Source organism: Branchiostoma floridae, chromosome 5, assembly GCF_000003815.2.
Source record: "Branchiostoma floridae strain S238N-H82 chromosome 5, Bfl_VNyyK, whole genome shotgun sequence".
NCBI lineage: Eukaryota > Metazoa > Chordata > Leptocardii > Amphioxiformes > Branchiostomatidae > Branchiostoma > Branchiostoma floridae.
Window position 1 is genome coordinate 6,168,077 of NC_049983.1, and position 23,243 is coordinate 6,191,319.

A 23,243-nucleotide genomic window follows, 5' to 3' on the forward strand; every position below is an offset into this window, starting at 1 on the left:
TCCAAAGGGCTGTGGTATTGGATACTTGTTCCCCCTTGGCATGAATATGCATTTAACAGTTCTGTCAATAAAAAAATGATGCTTTCGTGGTGTCATTACTTGTCAATTAGGTCATACAAGCATAGAACAAGGCCATTCATTTGGGAAGCCCCAAAGGGCTCAATACTTGTCCTGGATATCGGTCAACAGGACAGCAATCTAGGTAATAATAAGGCCAAAGAAAAGTATTTTTATGTTTGCAGTTAAGATGCTGAAAAAAAGGGTCCCTTTTCTTTGAAATTTATGCATTTTGATACTAAAATGCAGGGTGTGAACATAAGGGGAATTTTGTTTGGTACATTTGTAGGGCATTTTCACCACGTCTTCTACAACAAAAATGAGAAAATGTTGAAACACAATTCTTCAGCATTGTCGTCATCCAGATGTCAGGTAGAAAATTTTATGTCACTTGCCATGAGTCTACCACCAATAAAGGCTGGGAGAACCTTGCAAATGTCATTTCTAGCTGGAAATGCACACTGTCCAGGCAGCTAAAATCAGGAAAAGCCAGACTCATCAGCATGGCAGAATAAAAGCAGATCCGGAGAAAAGAACTTTGCAACAGATCCGAGTCAGCTTACAGATATCGATGTGCCCTATGTGGCTGAAACTTTCATTCTCATATCAAAACGACTATTTAGTCATATTTGTAAGCTGTAGGGCTGATATTTATTAGGATTTTACCATGGTCATTATTGATTGGCCATATCTGTACAACATATATGTCTTTAAAAGGCTATGGTCAACAATTTTTTTTTTCTTGGTCAGTTGGGTTACTTGAAAAAAAGATGACATTTTCCACCTAGGCTTGAGGATAATGAGACAGTTACTGATCCTTCTGGGTTGCCTTTAGGGGTGGACTCTAAAGAGATGACATGGGCTCAAAGATGATGGAGTACAGCTGAGAAAGTAGGTCAAATCATGTAGAAAGATAATCTCTTGTATTGCATTATTCACTACATGCACATGTATTACAAGTTGGTTCAACACATCATTGACAACTACATTACTTTCTGACCTGTTCAATCAACAGTTACTGTTTGGGCCTTATATTAGTGTGGGTCCATAACAAAATGTCTGAGGGGTTGCCCCAACTGGCACTCTATGCCCAGCTACGATGTCTCCTTTGGCTTTGCATTTTAGACTTCATAGAAATGTGGTGTTACTGTTAGGGTATGCTTACATACCTAAACACTGCTCTATTCAAAAATTTTAAAATTTTTATATCCATTTACATTTATTATTATGAGACTCTCTTTGGTGCTGCTTGGCCTTCCTTTGCTTGCTGTTAAAAGCATGTTATCAATATTCAAAGTTATATTTCAGCACATTTATACTTATTATAATGGTGCATGGTGTCTTTCCTTGGTGCTGATCGGCCTTCCAGAGTAGTGTTGCTGAAGGAAGTCAATGTAGGGTGTTGGGAGGAAAACAAAAATATTCTGGATGGAAAGATTGTCAAGTATCAATATTCTAAGTTACTTTTTAGCACATTTACCTTGATAACTAGAGTTCAACGAACCCATCTCTTCGCCAAATAATCATGCCTTTATTTAAGACTTTAAGGTCTTATTCATGTATTACTAAATAGCAAATGACTGCATGAACTGTGTTACTCACAAACACACAAACATTACCAAAACCAGACTGTGACCTGACAGATGACCTGGTAGCATCCCTGGTCAATCAGAATTTCATGCTTGTCAATTTAGACTTCGTCCCCAGTGTAAGGGCGTCCTCCAGCAAACCATCTGTATAACAGCTGTGTCCATAGATATAGGTCAAAATGAGATATATAGAGCACAGTGTATTTCTGTTGATAAGTTTTGCTGCAGTACCTTAGGAAGCCACTAGGGGGCCCACTATCATAATGTATCTTCGTTTTCCTGACCCCTACCCACCTACCAAATATCATCAGGATTTTTTCAAGGCTTCTCTAGTTATGCATTCCACAAACAAAAGGACGCACACACTCGGCCCGCTACCGTCCTAACGAAAAATGCTACGTCAACTATTTTCGAACACAACCTTCCTTTCCGCAGCCGCTACTTAAATACTAAATATCATGAAAATCCATACACAGCTTCTTGAGTTATATGCTGTTGGCATGGATTTATGAACTTTCCTCATTAATTATGCAAATTAGCTACTGATTTGCATAATTAGTATTACATTGTTTAAGTCATCACTCATTCTATCTACATACCGAAAATCCTGATGATCTGTTTACACGTTCTCAAGTTATCCTCGTCCAAAGTTTGACGGAAATCGGTGCCTGCAGTTCCCAAAAAGCCGCTAGGGGGTCCAAACTCACAACACTTACTCTCTGTTCCAAGGGCTATCTACAACTCAAAAATCATGACCACAGCATGTCCAGAACACGAAGTGCCAAAATTAAAAGTTTTGCTGCAGTACCTTAGGCAGCCATTAGGGTGCCCATTATCGAACTTGACCTTTGTTTTCCTAACCCCAATCCACCTAACAAATATAATCAGGATCCATTCAAGGGTTCTCGAGTTATCTTGCATACAGACAAACGCACTTACATACAAATCCCGCTACAGCACCATAGGTAAGAGCCAGGTAAACCATTTTCGCACTTGACCTTCCTCTCCAAAACCGCTACACACCTACCAAGTTTTGTGAAAATCGCCCTGCTAGATTTTGACTTATGCTGCCAAAAACAAACCGCAAAAAACATACCAAGCTCGCTGCAGTACCGTAGGAAAACGCCAGGTAAACCGTTTTCAAACTTGGCATTCCTTTCGACAACTGCTACACACCTACCAAAAATCACAAAGTTCCATCCACAATTTCTTGAGTTATATGCTGTTGACCTACATACAGACCCAAGTCAGCAATCTCATACTCTTCTTGGCGAAGAGAATTATGAGGCATAATATCTCTCCTTGGTGCTGATTGGCCCTCCATTGCTCTGTTGTTAGAGAAACTCAATCTTAGGTTTTGAGAGCAGAACAAAAATATTCTGGACAGCAAAATCTTCATTTCATGACTATTCAAACATACGTTTCAGCACATGTAAGCTTGTAATTATGAGGCATGATGTCTCTCCTATAACAACAACATATTTACTGACAAAATTACAATATTAATGTCTTCTAACCTTGAAAAAGAGATCAAGTATTCTGGTCATTCAGTCAGTATTCTGTTTTTTAGACAAGCATGTGCATATTTATTACACACACAACACATTATGTAGTCTAGATCTGTCCTACATACAGCAATTACTTTGAGATTTGTAACCAGTCATTGGTAAAACCTCAGTGACACGTAAAACCAAATCCCAGCTGCTGATTTGGTGACCTAAAAGCTAATGATGTCCCACAAGCCAGTTAACCCTCCCAGCTTCACCAGGTAATAATAAAGCCAAGTCTTAATCAGACTTGACACTAGCTAGGATAATGCACTGCGATGATTTGTGATCCCTCCACTACCTGTATACATGTAATTGTCTGTTACCAAGAGACTGTCTAGTATAGCAGGCAATAGAATATCATATTGCCAGGCTAGAGAGCTTTTGCTGTATAACATGTACATATATTTTGGCCAAATTTTGGTAGTTCTTGCATTAAAAGAAATGATCTCAATTTTCTCACAAACAAGTCATGCCCATCTCCTGACCAGAACATCTAATGTGTAAAGTTAACACTTAGTAAACCTTTATCTGTGGGGTAACCTATGTTAGCTTTGATTACAAACAGGGTGTTTAGGGGTATCAAGTTGACGGTCAATAATTTTATCGTTCCGTTGATACCGTTTAGAAATAATTGGATAAAGGCCCTGCGAATAGAGGTAAACTAGCGTTACAGGTTTGATTACTATATGATATTGATGCAAGTCAGAAATTTCACTTTATCCTGCTTGATAATGCTGTTAGACATTTGTGGAAACTGTTAACGCTGAAAAAGAGGGCTGATCAGAAATTGTACGTGAAAGTCATGCAATCATATTAACAGTGCAACGGATGTCAAAGCATGGCCTCCAGTTGTGCAAGAACGGTGGGATAGCGAATCAAGTGCGATTTCTGCGAAACTCTGATTGACACAAAAATTATGATGATGGCTTATGACGGGTAGTCATAACGCTAATAATATTGGGAAAATACCATAAGATTGGTTTGATATTGCTGTAATTTACACCCAACCGCAGGTGGGGCTTTTTTGTGCAATTACACAACCTGCAGTAACTCACCCTGAATAACATTGAAACGTGTCAGAAACTCAGCCTGAAATGTAGAATTGATTTGAATGAATGTAGATAATAGGGAAAAGTCATGATGATGACAAAAGGTGTAATCACCAAATTGGCAGAGGCTATAGTCGTTATCAAGAGTAACTGACAGTACCAATGTAATATAGATTAGATTGTTTAAAGTTGGATTATTTCCATCTTCCATCATAACTGTGACAGTGTGCAGCGTTGACATGATGTAATATTATGCATTTCTGCATGTTTTACGTTCACAAGTGTCTACATGTATGTGTTGTCTGGAAAATAATGCATAATATGTTTTTTTTGTGTGGAAAGCTCCTACATGTTTCTAATGATATTATTTGTTTTTGTTTCGCATAACCTGTAAACTACCTTAAAGTTAACAGGATACACACCAGTCTTGTACATGACGTGTTGTATAGTACACGCTGCGTAAGACTGTACTGTTAGGTTTGACCCACTCACATCAAGAAAAACCATTATACTCTTTTTGATGTGTGGTGTGGTGGGATCTTTTTGAATGTGCTCAATGTGTAGTTCTCCTTCAACATGGGACATCTGGCTTTGTATGGTATCCCTAACTAGTCTTGCGGAAAATAGTTGTTTAGTCCCTTTCTCAAAGGTACAACATTCGAGTCTGCTTGGGATTTGAACATTTTGAGTCATTAGAAATATTAGCCACAAGACTGTCTTGCTACCACTTTTTCTAGTGTAACGTCAGGGTTAATAGTAATTTCCGTAATCTGTAGACAGATAAGCAAGCTATGATAAAAGAGACACCAGACCCCATCTTGTCAAATTGTCCACATCTATGGCTGTATCTAATGACACATCAGGATACACTATAAATCATACTGTGATAACAACAGTAATAAAGCTACAGAGAAGAGTCCCTACAAATGGTTCTTGCATTTTGATACGTGAAAAATCTTTGTTGACACATTTGATAGAGTTGTGAATAATTGAGCATCTGAAGTCACCAGATATTACTGGAGTTGCACTATGATTAAAAGCGGAATCGTATATCAAAAGGTGATGAAGCTATATAGTACAGCAAATGAATAATGGTGACATTCATTTTCGTGCATGGTGTAGATCAACCTATATAATGTTTGTTTAGTGGTTTATTGCATTACTATATTAGATGCAGCCCACAAAATCAAAAGAATGATAATCTCAAACCATCACTTTATGGAGTTGGACCATCAACACTACGAGTAGTAGATATATTGTTTTTGAAAGTCTCGAGGTTTCTTATGATAAAGATGCAAGAAAGATCGAAACCTGTAATAAAACAGAATCATACATATTCTGAAAAGTTTTTAGCTTGAAGCATGCATCACATTACTGTATACATGCATACTTCAATGATTTTTCAAGGCAATAGGGACCAACCATGTGTAAACTGTAGTACAGCAATTCCCTCAAGTTGTGAACTTCTTCCACTAAATTATTCAAATGAGACATCCTCAGAACTGTAAAAGGGGTTATAGACATTGACTCTACGGACAAACATTGTATATTCTACATGGGCCAACAGATATGATTCTTCTAGACTCAGGTCCACACCAGAGGATAGCCTGAGGATCAGATTTGATTAGCTTATGGATTTGAGGGGCTTTTTGTCTGTCAGAAAAAGATTGGCAGCTTCCTGATGATATGCACTCCCTCAACAAGATGGACCATATGGGAGAAGACTAGCATGTCAAAAGTAATAAGCTACAGATGAGAGACTATATCATATTGATAAGATGGAATCAAAGTGATTACCTGTAGGATTTGACGGGTCCGTATATGTTGGCAGTATCTGTTCGATATGATTAGCCCATATATGTTTGCACGAACTTAGACAGACCTTTTGGGGCATACTAGCATATCTGAAGGAATATGAGTTCTGAATGATAGGTGTAAAAGAAATGAAGTCTGGATTTCCAGACACCATGTCTGTGCCTATAGGAGATATCATCTGTTGATTAGAATGTCAAGAGTTGAGATATGCATGTAGGGCAGACTCGTCAAAATGTTAAAAGAGGCAGTAGCTAATATGTTTTGACATTCATGAGAAAGGGACATACAATAATGAAATTTGGAGTAGCTCTTAAGTTTAGTAACTCTGTGCCCTCTAATGTTTGTAGCAGCAACTGGCAGTTGTTGATCTTGAATGACAATGATAACCTCGAATGGTCAGGATGAATACACATTCAACAAAGTTCTGAAAAGTTTCAGTTGATGCCAACATTTGACTGACAGTTGGCCTTTTGATGAAATAGGTGTAGAGCAAGAATGGTTTTAACTGTAGGTTTAATGCGCCAACAAGTTGTATAAAGTTTCAGTAATGTAGTAATATAAACTTCTGACTGAGTTTTGACTGACAGCTAACCTTTGGATGGAATATTCCCAGATAGATACCCAGATAGCAAATACATCATGTACACTGTATATTTCACATCCCAGTTTAATCACCAGACTGACCAGAGTCACCAATGTTGTATCAAATTTCAGTAATACAAACTTTTTGGCTGAATTTTGACTGACAGTTGGCCATCCTTCAGATTGAACAGTCACCTGGAAAGAAAGGTTTTATGTATGCTTCACAACCAGTTTTAATGAGTCACCAATGTTTTATCAAGTTTCAGTAATACAAACCTTTTGACTGACAGCTAACCTTTGGATGTAATAGTCACCCTAGATAGCAAAAACATCATGTATTTCTTGCAAGTTTTATTGAGTCACCAATGTTGTATCTAAAAATTTCAATGATAGAAACTTTTTGACTGACAGTTGACCAACTTTTAAATTGAACAGTCACCTGGATAGAAAAACATCATGTAATTTTTACAACCAGCTTTATTGAGTCACCAATGTTGTATCTAATTTCAAAGATACAAACTTTTTGACTGACAGTTGACCAACTTTTAAATTGAACAGTCACCTGGATAGAAAAACATCATGTAATTTTTACAACCAGCTTTATTGAGTCACCAATGTTGTATCTAATTTCAATGATACAAACTTTTTGACTGACAGTTAACCAACTTTTAAATTGAACAGTCACCTGGATAGAAAAGACATCATGTATTTTTCACAACCAGGTTTACCAGGTAATGGCAACGCCAGTGTTGTATCAAGAAGAAGTGTTGTATGAAGTTTCAGTAATACAAACTTTTTGACTGACAGCTAACCTTTGGTTGTATCTAATTTCAATGATAAAACCTTTTTGGACTGACAGTTGACCAACTTTTAAATTGAACAGTCACCTGGATAGAAAAGACATCATATATTTTTCACAACCACTTTTACCAGGTAGTCGCAACGCCAGTGTTGTATCAAGAAGAAGTGTTGTATGAAGTTTCAGTAATACAAACTTTTTGACTGACTTTTGACTGACAGCTGACCTTTGTATGAAACAGTCCTGTGGGTAGTAAGGTCAGCATGTATGTTTCCTGGTGACCTGGCCTCCTCAGCCTGTCTGACCTCTTCATCCCTGATGTAATCCCAGCCTTGTCTCAATGTGACCTACATGTATATCAGTGAGCATTAGAATGATCTCCAGGCAGATCTACCGGTGGCATAAGGAGTTTAGCTGGCCAAGGAGTGTTCTGAGCCACCAGGGATCCGTCATCACCGAAACAGGGAGGAGCATTTCTATTCAATAATGGTGTTACTGCCGGGCCTCCCTGTGGCCAATTACTAACAACAATAAGAAGTGGTACTAATGCTTTTACGATCAATTTAATATATCTTTATTGGGACAAATTCAGTGCCCATGCACATCCCTGTAGAAAGTTACCATCAAATAGGAAGGAGGGCAACTACACGTTCTCTGCAAGCACACCAGTATTGAATAGAAATACTCCTCCCTGTTTCAGTGACGGCAGATCCCAACTCCTTGCAATTGGACAGCTAAACTCCTTATGCCACTGGTAGATCTGCCTGGCATGGAGATTAAATGAGTGATTTGTGATTCGAACATTTTGTTTGTACCTGTTAGAAATAGATTGAGTAAGATTGAATATTGCTGATTAAAGATATGTATAATTACATTTATGTGAATGCATTTTTGATAAGAGGTTTAATTGCTAAAGTACTTTAAGTTTAACTGACAGTGTCAAAGTTGCTTTTTCTTTTTTCCAACAGTTGGTTGTTTTAGTTCAAGTTACGATAGTTTTACTGAGCCAGTAATGTAGTGTCACATCAAACATTGAAAACTTTTTTGATGAGTGACCTGACCTTCTCAACCAATCTGACCCTCTATACCTCACATGTCATTCCAGCGCTGCCCCAGTGTGACGCCCTGGACTGTAACCAGTTCGGGAGATGCGTGGAGCCTGCCGAAGGTGAAGAACTGGTCTGTCGCTGCCTGCCAGGTTACCATGGCGATGGCAAAAACTCCTGTCTGCGTAAGTACCCCGGGCAGTCACGCCTGGCCTATCTTTCCATTATCCCACATCTGCCCACTACTTGAAAGCCCTACCTTGACCTTAACTCATGACTCTTACATGATTAGTGGGAATGGTAAATTTTGGCCACAATATTCTGAACTATACTGATGAGACAAAAAGTAAAGTACAGTAAATGCAGAAGTAAAGTACTGTAAATGCAGAAGTTTAGTAAAGTACTGTAAATGCAGAAGTAAAGTAAAGTACTGTAAATGCAGAAGTAAAGTACTGTAAATGCAAAAGTAAAGTACTGTAAATGCAGAAGTAAAGTACAGTAAATGCAGAACTGTAAATGCAAAAGTAAAGTACTGAAAATGCAAAAGTAAAGTACTGTAAATGCAGAAGTAAAGTACTGTAAATGCAGAAGTAAAGTACTGTAAATGCAGAAATGTTCGCGGTGGTTTTATGTCCACAGTTTTCGCTAGTCAGACTCCACTCTGAACTTAAAACCACCGCGAACATTTTTCCATTACAGTATGTGACTACAGTGTAATTGGCACTACTGCGAACTTAAAACCACTGCAAACACCCCACTTTCCCGCTAATGCAAAACTAAATCCCTGCAAACTTAAAAGTTAAATGCATTTGTCTGAAGATGTAGCATGGAGTTGCAAATCTGACAGCAACCAAATCATGTCTTGAGGGAGTAATTTATGAAAATTGCATGTCTTTTCTTAAGTATGCTGACAAGACAAGGAGCTGTAGATCTTCAAGGCCTTTGATGGTGATAGCACAGGATAAGGTATATCAGATGGAGACCAAGGATTTATACTTTATAGGCCCTTAACTTCATTAGTGTCTTGAGGCAGGGGTTTGTCTTGGCTGCAATTCTTAAGTGTGCTGACTAGACAAGGAACTCTGGAAGGAGTCCAAAGTGATAACAAAGAGTTTCTTATTTATTGCCAGACACAGACCAAAGATGTATTGGTTCCTTACAGTGTTTTCACGGAATAGTTTGTCTTGGTCACAATACTCCAGACTATGCTGACTAGACAAGAACCCTCGGAAGATGTCTGAAGGTGATATGGTTGTTCCAGGACCTTATTTATTGCCAGACACAGACCTAAGATCTATTGGTCTCTTACATGACCAATGTCTTAACGGAAGTATGTCTTGGCCAGAATTCTCCAGACTATGCTGACTAGACAAGGACCCTTGGAAGATGTCTTGAGTGATAGCAAAGTGTTCCTTATTTATTGCCAGACCCAGACCTAAGATCTATTGGTCTCTTACATGACTGATGTCTTGGCCACAATTCTCCAGACCTTTGGAAGATGTCAGAAGTGATAGCAAAGAGTTCCTTATTTATCGCAAGACACAGACTAAAGATCTATTGGTCTCTTACATGACTGACGTCTTCACGGAATAGTATGTCTTGGCCACAATGCTCCAGACTGTGCTGACTAGACAAGGACCCATGGAAGATGTCTGTTGATGATATAACTGTTCCTTATTAATTGAAAGACACAGACTTAAGATCTATTTGTCTCTTTCATAACTGATGTCTTCACGGAAGTATGTCTTGGCCACAATTCGCCAGACAATGTTGACTAGACAAGGACCCATGGAAGATGTCGGTTGATGATATGACTGTTCACGGAATAGTATGTCTTGGCCAGAATTCTCCAGGCTATGCTGACTAGTCAAGAACCATTGGAAGATGTCTGATGGTAATGTCATAGTGTTCCTTATTTATTGCCAGACCCAGACCTAAGACCTATTGGTCTCTTACATGACTGATGTCTTCACGGAATAGTATGTATTGGTCAATATTCTCCAGACTATGTTGACTAGACAAGAACCCTTGGAAGATGTCTGAAGTGACAGCAAAGAGTTCCTTATTTATTGCGAGACACAGACCAAAGATCTATAATTGGTCTCTTAAATAAATGATGTCTTCATGGAATAGTTTGTCTTTTCCACAAATCTCCAGACTAGGGGTGGATACCGGTACAGAAAAGTCAGGTACAGGTACAGTCCAGGTCAAGAGGATTAGGTCCAGGTCTGGATCTGAACCTTGACATAATTGTTTGTGAATTGGTTACTCAAAACAATGGTCCATTTTGTGACAATGGAATCTGTTTGTTGGCATATCCTATCTTCATATAAATAATTCTCACTGCCTCCGTTGTTCGACCAAGTTTGACTGTAGAAACTTGGTAGAAATGACTATGAATTCTCCTGTATTTCGCTTGTTATCTTCTTGGACAATTAAGCCTCAAAATACTCATGCCTTAGTGCCGGTATAATCTGTTCATTTTCTAATTTGTCCATCATCCCGTCCACTGAATATTTCTAAAAGTAAAACAAGAAGAAAAAAAACGGTTATGTACTGGTACACCATACCGGAACCCACCCCTACACCAGACTATGCTGACTAGACAAGAACCCTTGGAAGATGTCTGAAGGTGATATCATAAAGTTTTTTATTTATTGCCAGACACAGACCAAAGATCTATGGGTCTCTTAATACTAGTGTCTTCAGGGGGCAGTACATCTTGGCCACAATTCTCTTAAGTATGCCGTCTAGACAAGGACGTCTTGAAGGTGATACCACTGAGTACCTTATTTATTGCCGGACGCAAACCAAAGATCTATGTGTCTGGTAACAAGTCCTGCGTTGAAATTGCTCACGGCTCTTACATAGTGTCTTCGTCTTGGCAATTCTCAAGTCTGCTGACAAGGCAAGCAGATCTAGACTTGAAGTCTGAAGAAGATAGGAGAGAGTTCCTTCTTGATAGCCAGACTCAGACCAAAAATTTGGCAACCTATGGTGCAATCAGGGAGGTGCTTGGCACAAACCCTAGAGGTCCTGGGTTCTAAACCGCTGATGTGCCCTGATGTTGTGCCCTTGGGAAAGGCACTTTACACGACTTTCTTCACATCACTCAGGTGTAAATGAGTACCTAGCTTCGGTTATGGCTGTCCCTGGGATAGGACGTTAAAATACTTAAATGGAGGTCCCTTATTTGAGAGAGCCACACCTCAAGCACGTTAAAGGACACGCCACACTTATATCCTTCCCAGTCAGAGTGTGAGTGGACCAAACCTTACAGTCTGGTGTCAGGGTTGACGTCTTGAAAAGGTGATAGTCACCTGTTATGTCAATCCTTCTACAAAAGTATATCTTTCTACAGACACTAAAGGTACAAATCAAATCAACTCCATGGATCTGGTAACACAAGATTACAGCACAATGTTTGAGATACATGTTATGATATTGAAAGTGTCAGCCATTAGTTTGCGTCACAAAACTTGAAGGTGATAATAGTCAAGGAAGATATTGGGGAAGATCATAGCTTGTGGTCAGTTGCCTTTTTATTGGTGTAGAATTGGGAATATTGAGAGTCTCTTATCTGTGAAAGTTTCTTATCAATTGTAGTTGTTTCAGTGTAATCTATGCAATTTTTAGATACAATCATCACTTTTAGGGTGTAATCTTCTTTTTTTGTGGTCACAAATGTAGTGTTAAGTTGTAAAAGTTTCATTATCACCAAAGTTAATGTTCCATTCACACAATCATGCAATAGTCTGGCTTCAATTCAGATATTCAAGTCAACTTTAACTCAAGTCTTTATAGCCATTCTAAAGTTCAAACGTAGGCTCTTATTATTTATTACAAATTGCATGGTAGATTAACTCAGCTCCTTCCACAGCAATCACCAATTTCCAGTACTTTCCAACTTGCGGCTATCTTCAAGATGGTTTTACTGACAACCCCCAGGGCCTATGACGTGGGTACATCAAGTAGTGCTGCCAACATTCTTGAAGACTTGGTAAAAAGTCAAATTTGAGAGGCATCCATGGTATGAACTGTGCTGTGAAGTGTAGGAATATGTTGCCTTTTAGACTGTATTATTTTGGACTGTGATGTTTTTCCAGTTTGTGTATAGATGTGCCTTCTTAGTACAACTGCCCTTTCGGAGTGAGCTGGTTGCAGTTATGTTCAATTGACCTCCGCAGAGCACTGTTTGACAAAGGGGCTGACAGATTTTCAATTTTTCAATATTTTGTAGGTTATACCATAATCTCAAACACATTTTTTCCCTCACATATTTTCTTCAGTGCACGCTACTATATGTTTAGAGAAGCCACAAAGACTTATCCCAACTTCCCCACATTGACAGACAAACAGAAACTTAAGCCACTTTTCTCTTGAAATCGCAGAACCCACAAATTTTAGAAAAGGTGGGGCTCTTCGTCTCCCGCTGCTTCCAAAAGAGAAGTCAAACCCAACCTGTTTAGAAATAGCCAGCACTAGTATTAGTGTAGAATATTGTTCATGACTGTCCATTGTCACTGTGTTTATACAAATGTACCATGTACTTGCAATTAGCCCTCGGGCACGAACTTGCAAATAAACTTCTTCTATGATTCTTATTGTGTCAAAGCCAATCATCAGTCACCTGTGGCCCTTAATAACAAAATCCCCTTAGGCCCAAAACTGTGATCTGCTACCTCATCCTGGTCAATCTGAATAATGAACCAACACTCCCAATGGTTTCCCATCTATCTACAGAGTAAACTCATTCCTTGGGAAATGGTGAACCTTTAATGGGAAAGTTAACCATCAAGGCATCAGGCTAGATTGGGTTTTGCACCTCAGTACCCTCCGATAATTGTATGTCATTAACCCTTAACCCAGTGTCAGTGTCTTCCCCTTCATTTCCTCTGTATGGTGGCTCTCTCAATCTTTCTTCCCTGTCTAAAAAAATTCAAGCAATTTATTCTAGAAGACAAATACGAAACTGGGTAAACAATGATCTCCCAAAATATCTCAACAATGGTCAATTCCAATTGGCTGCCCAACTATAAAGGCAATGAATTCACTTTTGCTGATTATGTCGAACAGCACTGTTTGAGAGATTACGTTGAACATTTATCAGTAGAAAGGCTCCAACTAAGTTGCTCTCCAGCAGATTATCCAAAACAACTTAGTTCCAATTGGCTGCCCAACTATAAAGGCAATGAATGCACTTTTGCTGATTATGTAGAACAGCAATGTTTGAGAGATTACTTTGAACATTTATCAATAGAAAGGCTCCAACTAAGTTGCTCTCTGGCAAAAAGTATCTAGTATTTCAGCATCTGACTTAGTGCTACATGTACATACATTATCTAATCATTCGTGTGTTCAAATATCAGAAATAGAAGCCTCCATCTAAAATGAACATGTTTTTCCCTTCTATGATTATAAAAGTCGAGACAAAAAATTTACACATGTAGGCTACGAGTAATCGGCTACGAGTACTATCAATGGTTCAGGCAATATTTCTATGGAATGGACTCTACTGTTATTCTACACTGTCACCCCTTTCACTGAGTGAAGGTATCATATTTAGCCAGAACTCATGCATTCCTAGGTCAGGGTTTTCCTATACCCTGTGGCCCAATTCTGATGCCCCCAGTAAAAGTAATATAAGACCTTCCTCTTCTTTGGTTGACCTATATTGATGTCAGGGCATTGATAAGAAAATGTAATTACCACCTTGGCTGCGCGTGCAGTGTCTTTACCTCCCAGCAAGTACACATCCAATTGAAGAGAGGCTGTTTCGGGTATATAGGATCACCTGAACCCATAATGGAAATACATGTATATAGCCTGATATCCATCGGATCTTAGTCTAGCTCTAGTTCGCTCTTCTGATAGCCTGGCACCCTGCCGAATAGTCTTGCTCTCGTTAATGTAGAATTGACCGGTATTTGAATGTTCGTGTAGGATATACGACGGAGCTCTGATTGGCTCCAAGTTGTACTGAGTTCTGTGAAAGCACGATAACAGGGTTCAATCTCAGTTACACTGTTAAGAAAAATGTTTATGCATTCGATAATGTAAATTATGTCATAGCTGCTCTGTGATAACGTTTGGTACGGGTGTTCCGGGTGATGACATGGGTTATGATACGGGGTTCACCTGTTATCGCACAGCCTTCCATAGAATAATTTGGATGCCTTTTGCATGCAGAGTGTGTTGCTGTCGAAAATTTGAAAATGTCGAAAATTTCGGATGTTGTAATTCCTGTTGTAATAGTTTTTTTCGTTTGTAGGAGCCAAATTTCTTAGAAAACTTCTGGCGCATGTTGCATTGAAATGTGTGCCTTCAGCAGGTGGGTATGACAAAAATGGAATACAACACGGTGCATTCCGCATTATCCTTGATCCCAGCCTGACTGCCAAATAACCCAATGGCTAAAGGCGACCAGGCTAGTACTTTGGATCATGCGGACAAATTATGGACAAATACGGATGACACAGACAAATACAGACTGTTTGTTGCTTTCTATTATATATTTCTGCATTGATGTAACTTCATAAGGGCCAATGTGGGAATGGTGGCAGACTACATATATTTGGCAGAGAAGCAAGTAGTAGCAAAGGAGCAGACTGGACCTGGAATAAGGATGAATACCAGGCTATAATAGAACTTATCTCTTCACCCATTTTGTAGGTGTGCCTTATCTGTCCAGCGGTAATAACCAATTTTCTGCTTGCTCTACTCTGGGGCAGTCCTTATTCCAGGCTCAGATGAGCTACAAGATTATGGTGAAGTATAGGCTGTGGTGCCGATGTTGGTTACACTGGGGAGGTTGATAATGATGGAGAACCATAAACTGTAGATAATGTTGAACAGAAGGAGATGGAAACCAGATGTAGCAGATAATGATATATGATTACTCTTCCGGTGGTGAGGTCTTCGATAGCGAATTTTGGATATTTGGCATGCATTATATGTATGACATTCCTGTGTAACACCTATCTATGATAAGAGCCCCATTTAAAGAGGGGGGGGGGTATTGGCTGTGATTACTGTCAATTTCACTAGTCTTACATGTATACAGCCATTATGGATTTCTTTCATACAATGGCCACATTTTGATTTTGAACACTGGTTACAAGTTGAAAACTTTCTCTCGACAACTATATTTGTACCTACTTGAACATAACTGTCAAAGACGGTCACTGTGTGGTATACTGGGAGCCAGAAGACTGTTTCTACTTGCTTCTTAATCTTACATTGGTTCCCATTGCTGACCCTGTAAGTAACAGGCTAGAAGATGAGCCACACAGGGATATCGTATTGGTGATTCGAGGACGAATCTTAAAAATAAAGGGGGAGTGAGTAGCGTAACAGTTGTTTTCAAGCGCCGCCAAATTGACCATTCCAAAGGGGATTGTCCCTTCTGGTATGACAGTTTTATCATTTGTCTGATATGAACAGCTTTCCCTTTCTTGAATTTCTTTCATATGTTTTCATTGGTCTCAATTTGATTTTTAACAGTGGTTACTAACTTGTTGAAAACTATCCCTATGCAACTACCTGAACACAGTTGTCAAAATTGGTCACTGTCTGGTTTCTTGTGCACCAGGTGTTTCATTATTTGCCTCATATGAATAGAAAAACCCTTTCTTGTACCAAATACAGCAGCCCCTTTCATGAGTTTCAGAGCTGCCTGAAGATTTAAGGTCCCAGTGTCAAAGTCACGACTACGGTGTCGAAATGAAGAATGAACTGGGCAGGAGGCCAAGTTTATTGCTATAGAAACAGCTGTCTGACACGAATTATAGCGTCATCTGTTCCGTTATTATCACTAATTGTAAAACAACTGAGCGCTCCCATGATTTCCCCCGAGGAAGAGAGTCTGGTCTTCCTTCACGATGCCAAGGAAAGTAATAAACGGAATTTACCATATTTTACTGTCACGAGGCTCGGTTTGAGTCTATAGCGTTGCTGGGAATGTGATAGGTCAGACTGATTTCGAACCATTTGTGTCTATACGGACTATTAGTCCTGTGATTTCCCTGGGTGGAGAGTTGAAAGCTTATTGCTTCAACTTACGGAATGTTACAGTTTGACAGAATGAAGTGTAATGTATTTTCTCTTGAGAGAAATCTTCATGGACTTCCATCAAACCGAGTGTGAAATGATGAAAATTGCATGATTGCCATGAAGTGATCGTTTCTAGTGGGGCTTAGGTATTGTAAGCTAATCTGTCGTTCTAGATAATCACATTGTCTTCAAAGTCCACAGATCTTTCATCAACGGAAATACTTTGCTGAAGTTATACAAATCAGAACTAAAGTCTCAAATTACCCTTTTATCTGAATTGCAACCATAAGATTGGTACAAGGACAAAAGTTATGAAACCTGCAAGTGCCAAAAAAAAGGGCTAATGAATTATCGAAAACCACAAAAAATACATGCTTATCAAGTTGAATCAGTTCTATCCAGTTGGAATTCTGACAGAGGCAACCTAAATTTGATCTGATTATATGCTAAGCAATAATCTAGTTTTTTGCCTCCCACCAGTCTTCACCCCAAGGGACGGAACTTTGAGTGAAGGAATCTGCCTCAAGGTGAACGTACTCAGCTTGTGGTGATAACTTAGTCCCGAAGGCACACGCTCATCAGCCTGTTTTCAATTCAAGGGTGTCAGACTGTCTTGTGGAATTTGTCAAGGGATATTAACGCGCCGGGGTGGCATATGTAATCTGTCTATCCCAAGAGCGCTCGGGCAATCGAACCCGCAATTTCGACGGTTGGGTGACCTCCGATCAAACGCATTTCCCGCGAAGCGAACCGATTCATGTGGGCTTTTCTTCGAGCAATTTTCTCGGCATCAAATGCATTTGGCATGATAAAACAGCTCACCTGTACCTTTTATGCTCTATTTCAAACACACATGGTAGCTTCATATTGAAAGGATAGACCTAATGGAGGAAAATTGCTGACATTTCAATTTCATACCTGCATTTCAGTTCATACCTGTTTTATAATGTCAGTTGGATCTTAAAAAGTTAAGGAGACTTAACCAATCATGCAGTCTTAAAGATTCACATCGATCCTCAAGATTGGCTGATGAGTGTTTATCTATACTCAGGGCTCGAAATACCACATGCATATGCAAGTTTGTGCAAGTAAAATTGGTGTGGTGCAAGTAAGTTTAGACCAAACTTGCACCAGTGCAAGTTACTTTTGTCCTCTAATACCTGACATTAGAAAAAGCTTACACACACCGAGAATATTGTCTGCCATTGAAAGGTAAAAGAAAATAACACTGAATAAAAAAAAGCCTAAATTTGTTATTTCTAAATTTGGTTAGATATCCAGGTAAACTATTTTTTTAAACAAATCCATCTCTACAATGCTAATGATTCCTAAGGTGCTGTCTTACCTTGATTTGCATATGAGTTACATTTGCATACTAAATATGTTCAACTGGTTTTTCCAGTTATATGTATTGTATTGAGTTGTTCTACCACTTCATTCTGGAGATGCTTAAGACTAGTTACTGTGATGGATGTCACTCGAAGAGTCCAGAAGAAATCTATGGATCTTATCGAGTTGTAGACATTGAATTGTCTTTAATTGAGGCTAAATTCACAGTTTTTATGAAACAGTTTATACAATTTCAAACCAAAAATAAAATACGCTACTGAAAAACAAATATCCAAACATGTGGTCTTTACCGGTATGTATCCCCATTTACTACTAGTCACGTACATTTGCAAATTTTCAGAAGAGGAGATAAGGGTTTAACAGTTCACTATTTTGGGTTGTGCAAGTAAGTTTCTTTTGGTGCAAGTTACCTTTGGCTTAACTTGCACAGGTGCAAGTTGACTGAAAAGTGTTTTTCGAGCCCTGATACTGCAAAGGTCTTCATCATTGACTTGTCATTGCTGCATTTCAGACTACAGTATGCTGAAGTGGGGTGTCTATAGCCTGGTTGCTAGACCCATCATAATAGATATCAGTGATCAGGGACCAACTTTTATAGAAGGCCACAGGGCTTCCCTGGTCAAAGGGGATTTTGTCTAGCGTGGTCGGTCTGACAACCAGGCTAATTGTGTGTTACATAATGTAGTTCCCCCTCCGATACATTGTACACTACCCGATACATTGTACACTACCCGTCTTTGCAAGGTCTTAATTCCTTGCTGTACTGCAAATCTCAATTCTTTTTCTGTGCTTGGTTTCAGTTTAAAACTGCCCAAGAAGTTGCATCCTGACTGCATCTCAGCATGGTGACCTAGCCATCTCAGCCTCAGTGAAAAGACATGCATATTCGAGATCTTGGTGAAAGATTGTATATTGAACAGTTTAGATAAATGGAATTTCAAATTGAATCCATCTGACCTACTTTGTTCAAGGCATGATGGATGTATGATGTAATAGTTGGTAATTTATTATAAATTGGGTCATAAGATTATTGAATTGCCTTGTGTGAAGCTGTAAATTACAGTGTAATGATAGATGATAAGGACTTAAAAGAGGGAAAATTGATTAGTTGAAGAGGTCTTTCAAGATGTGGCCTTTTCTTTGGGTCAGGGCTTTCCATCAATTGAGAGTATGACCTATTTTCAGGGTTCGTGTTTCTAAAGAAAAAAATCCCAAATCTTTACGTGTACTGTTTTGGATTGGGAAAAAAAATCATATTTCCTATAGATATGATAGATCTAAACTTTGTCCCTGAGCAAGCAAATGACTGTCAAATCTTTGAAGTGTTACTAGTGAAATCATTGCTTATAGATTTGTGCTCTTTGTACTTAGCATTTGTGCTTTGTACAGGTGCATTTCCAGATGCAAATTATGCACATTTAATTGACCCACAATGATAGCAGATCTACTTCAGTAGGTCTCATTTTCATAGATCAATGCACTGTTAACTGCTAGCAGTGTGTGAACTTTTCAAACTCTTCCAACCCAAAATTGTTTCCCACTCAAACCAGGAAAAGCCTGTAGGATTCCTACAATTAGTACCACATTACTGAACAGCATGCGAGCATGTTCAACATGATGTGGTGTCTGAATATCGCACAACTATACTAGCGCAAGATTGACGACTCGTTTGTTTCGGAGCGACGGTTGATTAATCGCCGCCGTTTCATCTGGCTGCAAGTCTGTTATTAGGGAGGCAATCGCAAACTTTCCCGTGTTGTTTTATGTACTTAGAGGATAGGATTCCCATACATATCTTGTCAGAAGTAAAGCTAGCCGTCATTACTCTGTCACTTGGTAATGAAGATTTGTCACATTTGCGGTGCTGAAACGCTTACCAAACGTGCAGACAAATCCCGTAGAGACAGGCACAGGTGTTTTAATGCAGTGCGAATATCCTTATCCTTGACGCCAATCTTTCAGTTGTGTAGCTTAAGCTTTTGATAAGGTAAACGTTAATTGAAGGCATTGTTCAAGCGTAGATTTGATCTTTGGAGTCTGACAGGTTTTGTCCATGGTGCTGAAGATATTATTGTTCTGCAGCAATGTTTTTCAATATATCAGAGCAACGTAATACCATTCCATGGGTATATTAAGATTCTCTATGTAGTGCCTATAGGAATATACTAGTTTTCTAGTGCAGCAAGACCATTAAAAGCCTGCCATTGAACTAGTGTAACAGCACCAGTCTTTGTCAATAAATGAACAATACAGTGCTCACATGATGTCACGTTATGCAGATAGAACACATGACTCAGTAAGCAGTGGATCATAGGTTGCAAAAAGTCTATGGCGCCCACCGTCTCTGTTCAGGGTTGATGTCAAACAAGGTACATTCGTATACTATTGTTTAGTAATGCTGTAATCTATACAGACTTGTAGTATGTTACGTTATCCATCCATAGCACTCAACCGCTGCCTTGAGGCAGTGCATGCTTGCAGGCTGATTGTACCAACACATGCCCTAACCATTGCTGTTAAGTATTGCTATAGTCTACATGTAGCTCTCCATAAGTGATATCATGTCTTTCTGGGATCAACCCTACCTCGAGGCAGTATGTACCCCGCAGACTGACTATATCCACACAAACCCTAACTATAACTATTAACTGCTCCTGTGGGGATACATAAGCTTTGTTCTCCTTATACCATCATGTTGTTTTGTCTATCCATAGCAGCAGACTCTTGCCTTTAGGCAGTGTGTGTTGCTGGCTGACTGTATTCACCCAGACCCACATATAGTTGTTAAATGTTTCTGTCATTTTTTCATCCTTAGAGCTAGAGATAGATCCTTGCCTGAAGGAGTTGTGTGCCGGCAGGCATATTGTATCCAACCAGGCCCTAACCATAGCTGTTCAGTGTAGCTGTTATCTACGCTGGTCTCGTACACTCACGTACACTACGCTGGTCTCGTACACTCGTCTCGTACCTCTTCTTATATCATGTCATTTTTTCTATCCCCATTGTTTGCCCTGAAGAATGACTATATCCGTGAAGGCCCAAACCAAGGGTTGCTGTAATCTACAAATTTCTCATTCTTACCTTTTGTAACCACAGCAATAGACCCCTGTGTTGAATGCTTGAGGCGATGTGTGGCCCACTGGCTGACTATATCCGCACAGGCCCTAACAGTAACTTCTAAGTGTTGCTGTAATCTACCAATTCCTCATCATGTCTTTTTTTTACCTCCACAACGAGAGACCCCTGTGTTAACGGCTTGAGGCGGTGTGTGGCCTGCTGGCTGACTGTATCCGCACAGGCCCTAACCGTAACTGCAAAGTGTAATCTACAAATTCCCCATCATATCTTTGCCCTGAAGGTTGACTGCAGACCCTAACCGTAGCTGCTAACTGTAATCTACAAATTTCTCATCACGTCTTTTTTTGCATCCACAGCGATCAACCCCTGCCTCGAGGCTGTATGTGCCCCACATGCTGACTGTATCCACACAGGCCCTAACTGTAGCCATCAAGTGTTGGTGTAATCTAAAAATTTCGCATTCTTACATCATGTCTTTTTTTGCATCCACAGCAATCGACCCGTGCCTGGAGGCGGTATGCGCCCCACAGGCAGACTGTATCCACACTGGGCCTAACCAGCACCGCTGCGAGTGCAGACCCAACTACAGCGGAGACGGGCGTGTGTGCCTGCCCATCGATCCGTGCCAAACCAACTTCGGCGGCTGTCCGACCAACTCAACCGTTTGCGTTTATGATGCGCCAGGGAAGGTGAGGCACTTAATTAGCCTTTCGTTGATTAGCCTTTTGTTGATTAGCTGTGATGTTTGTAGATTTGTGCCTCTCGTTAAGAGCAACGTGCAGTTCATTTTGATAAATTAGACATTTTGTTTTACAAGGCTGAACACAATGTCTTATAAAACTCTGTTTTACGATCCAATTTGTATTACCAAGATGATAGCATAACTGCCCTTAAACTTTTCAGGAGCGTCGTAACACATACATCGTCAGAGGGAAAACCGCAACAGTGCTAACAGTTTGCTTCTTCTCATACGTGTAATTTCTGAAGTTTACAGATCTTTTTACAGATAAACCACAAATAAATTGTTTATGATTAAGTGACTTAATAGTAAAACCCCTTACACCCAAGCCCATTGCCAAGGTCTACTTATAGCCATTACTAATTTGCCCAGTCCCAGAAAAGTAGTTTTATCAACACAGCATCTTCAGGCTTGCCAGTGTCATATACCAGTCTTGCACATATATGGTTCTGCATTGTTCCCAATGATGGGTCAAAAAGTTCTTCAACCTGTCACGTGGATTTCCTAAGATTGTAGGACAAAATAACTCATCTTTGGTTGCTGACAAGCGTAGCTTAGTCAGGCATGTGTCAAGTAATTGATGCGTTGAGCTATACCCTGTGATATATATGGTGCGTTCACCCTAAATAAGTGGTCGGTCAAAAAGTTCTTCAACCTGCTACGCTTATTTCTTAAGATTGCAGGGTACAATAACTCATCTTTGGTTGCTGACAAGCATAGCTTCGTCAGGCATGTGTCAAATAAATGAACTGAGCCGTTCCTAAATCCTGACATATATATGTCAAGAGGCTGGTAATACTGATAAATTGGAGCACTGGCATGAAAATATGACACTACTTGATCTTCCTATCAAACAAGGATCTTCTTTTATTGATCGCGACTAAGGTAAGGCTTGTAAGATCCGACCGAACTGTTGGTGGCGCCCGTCGGGTGCAGTTACGCCAGGGTGTCCGACCATGAGGAGTAAAAAATGAGGTCATCACACACATCGATTTTGTGTCCTTTGCACACATTTGTGTCCTTAATAGTGTATGAGGATAGCTAGCTAGAGGTAGTATGGGGCATAGACACAGAATGTCCCTGACTCCAATTTCTTGGAAAGATGACTTCTTTTTGCCTTAAATGGCTCTAAAGTCTAAGTGAGCCATCATAACAAAAGTGCCAAATATGCCAAAGGCTAGAAACTTGCTACCTTTTTTTGAGAAAACTAAAGTATTGCTCCACCCCATCAACCATAAAGAAAGATTTGATTAATGGCCTGTGCAAACCCATACCTGCCCTTTGACATTTACGTTGGTTGCTTTGGTGACCTCTTTCGCTGCAGCTGTTCATTCCAGACTAAGAATGAAAGGGAGTCATCCAAGGAAGGTGACAAGGTTAAACTTGAGCTTAGGAATTTGCATCCTTTTTGCAGAAAGTGCTGTTCAACCTAGCCTGGGTACCATCCAGATGTTCGCTTCGACGTTAATTTTACACTATATACAGTCGCTTCTTGCTCCAACTTTTGTTATACACTATATACAAAATGTACAGTCGC

General features: G+C 39.6%; 1 protein-coding gene and 1 long non-coding RNA gene across 3 annotated transcripts in view; one reads left to right on the forward strand and one right to left on the reverse strand.

The window, feature by feature from the left end:
* Window positions 1-23,243, forward strand: part of LOC118415423 (stabilin-2-like) — a 174,457-nt gene that overhangs the window by 55,042 nt on the left and 96,172 nt on the right. For both annotated transcript variants that reach the window (XM_035820033.1, XM_035820034.1), the window contains exons 5-6: window positions 8,547-8,672; window positions 21,460-21,656. In XM_035820033.1, coding sequence (XP_035675926.1) covers window positions 8,547-8,672; window positions 21,460-21,656 — 323 coding nt within the window. The remainder of the gene's footprint in view (window positions 1-8,546; window positions 8,673-21,459; window positions 21,657-23,243) is intronic.
* Window positions 1-23,243, reverse strand: part of LOC118415424 — a 128,880-nt gene that overhangs the window by 22,523 nt on the left and 83,114 nt on the right. The gene's annotated exons all lie outside the window — the stretch shown is intronic.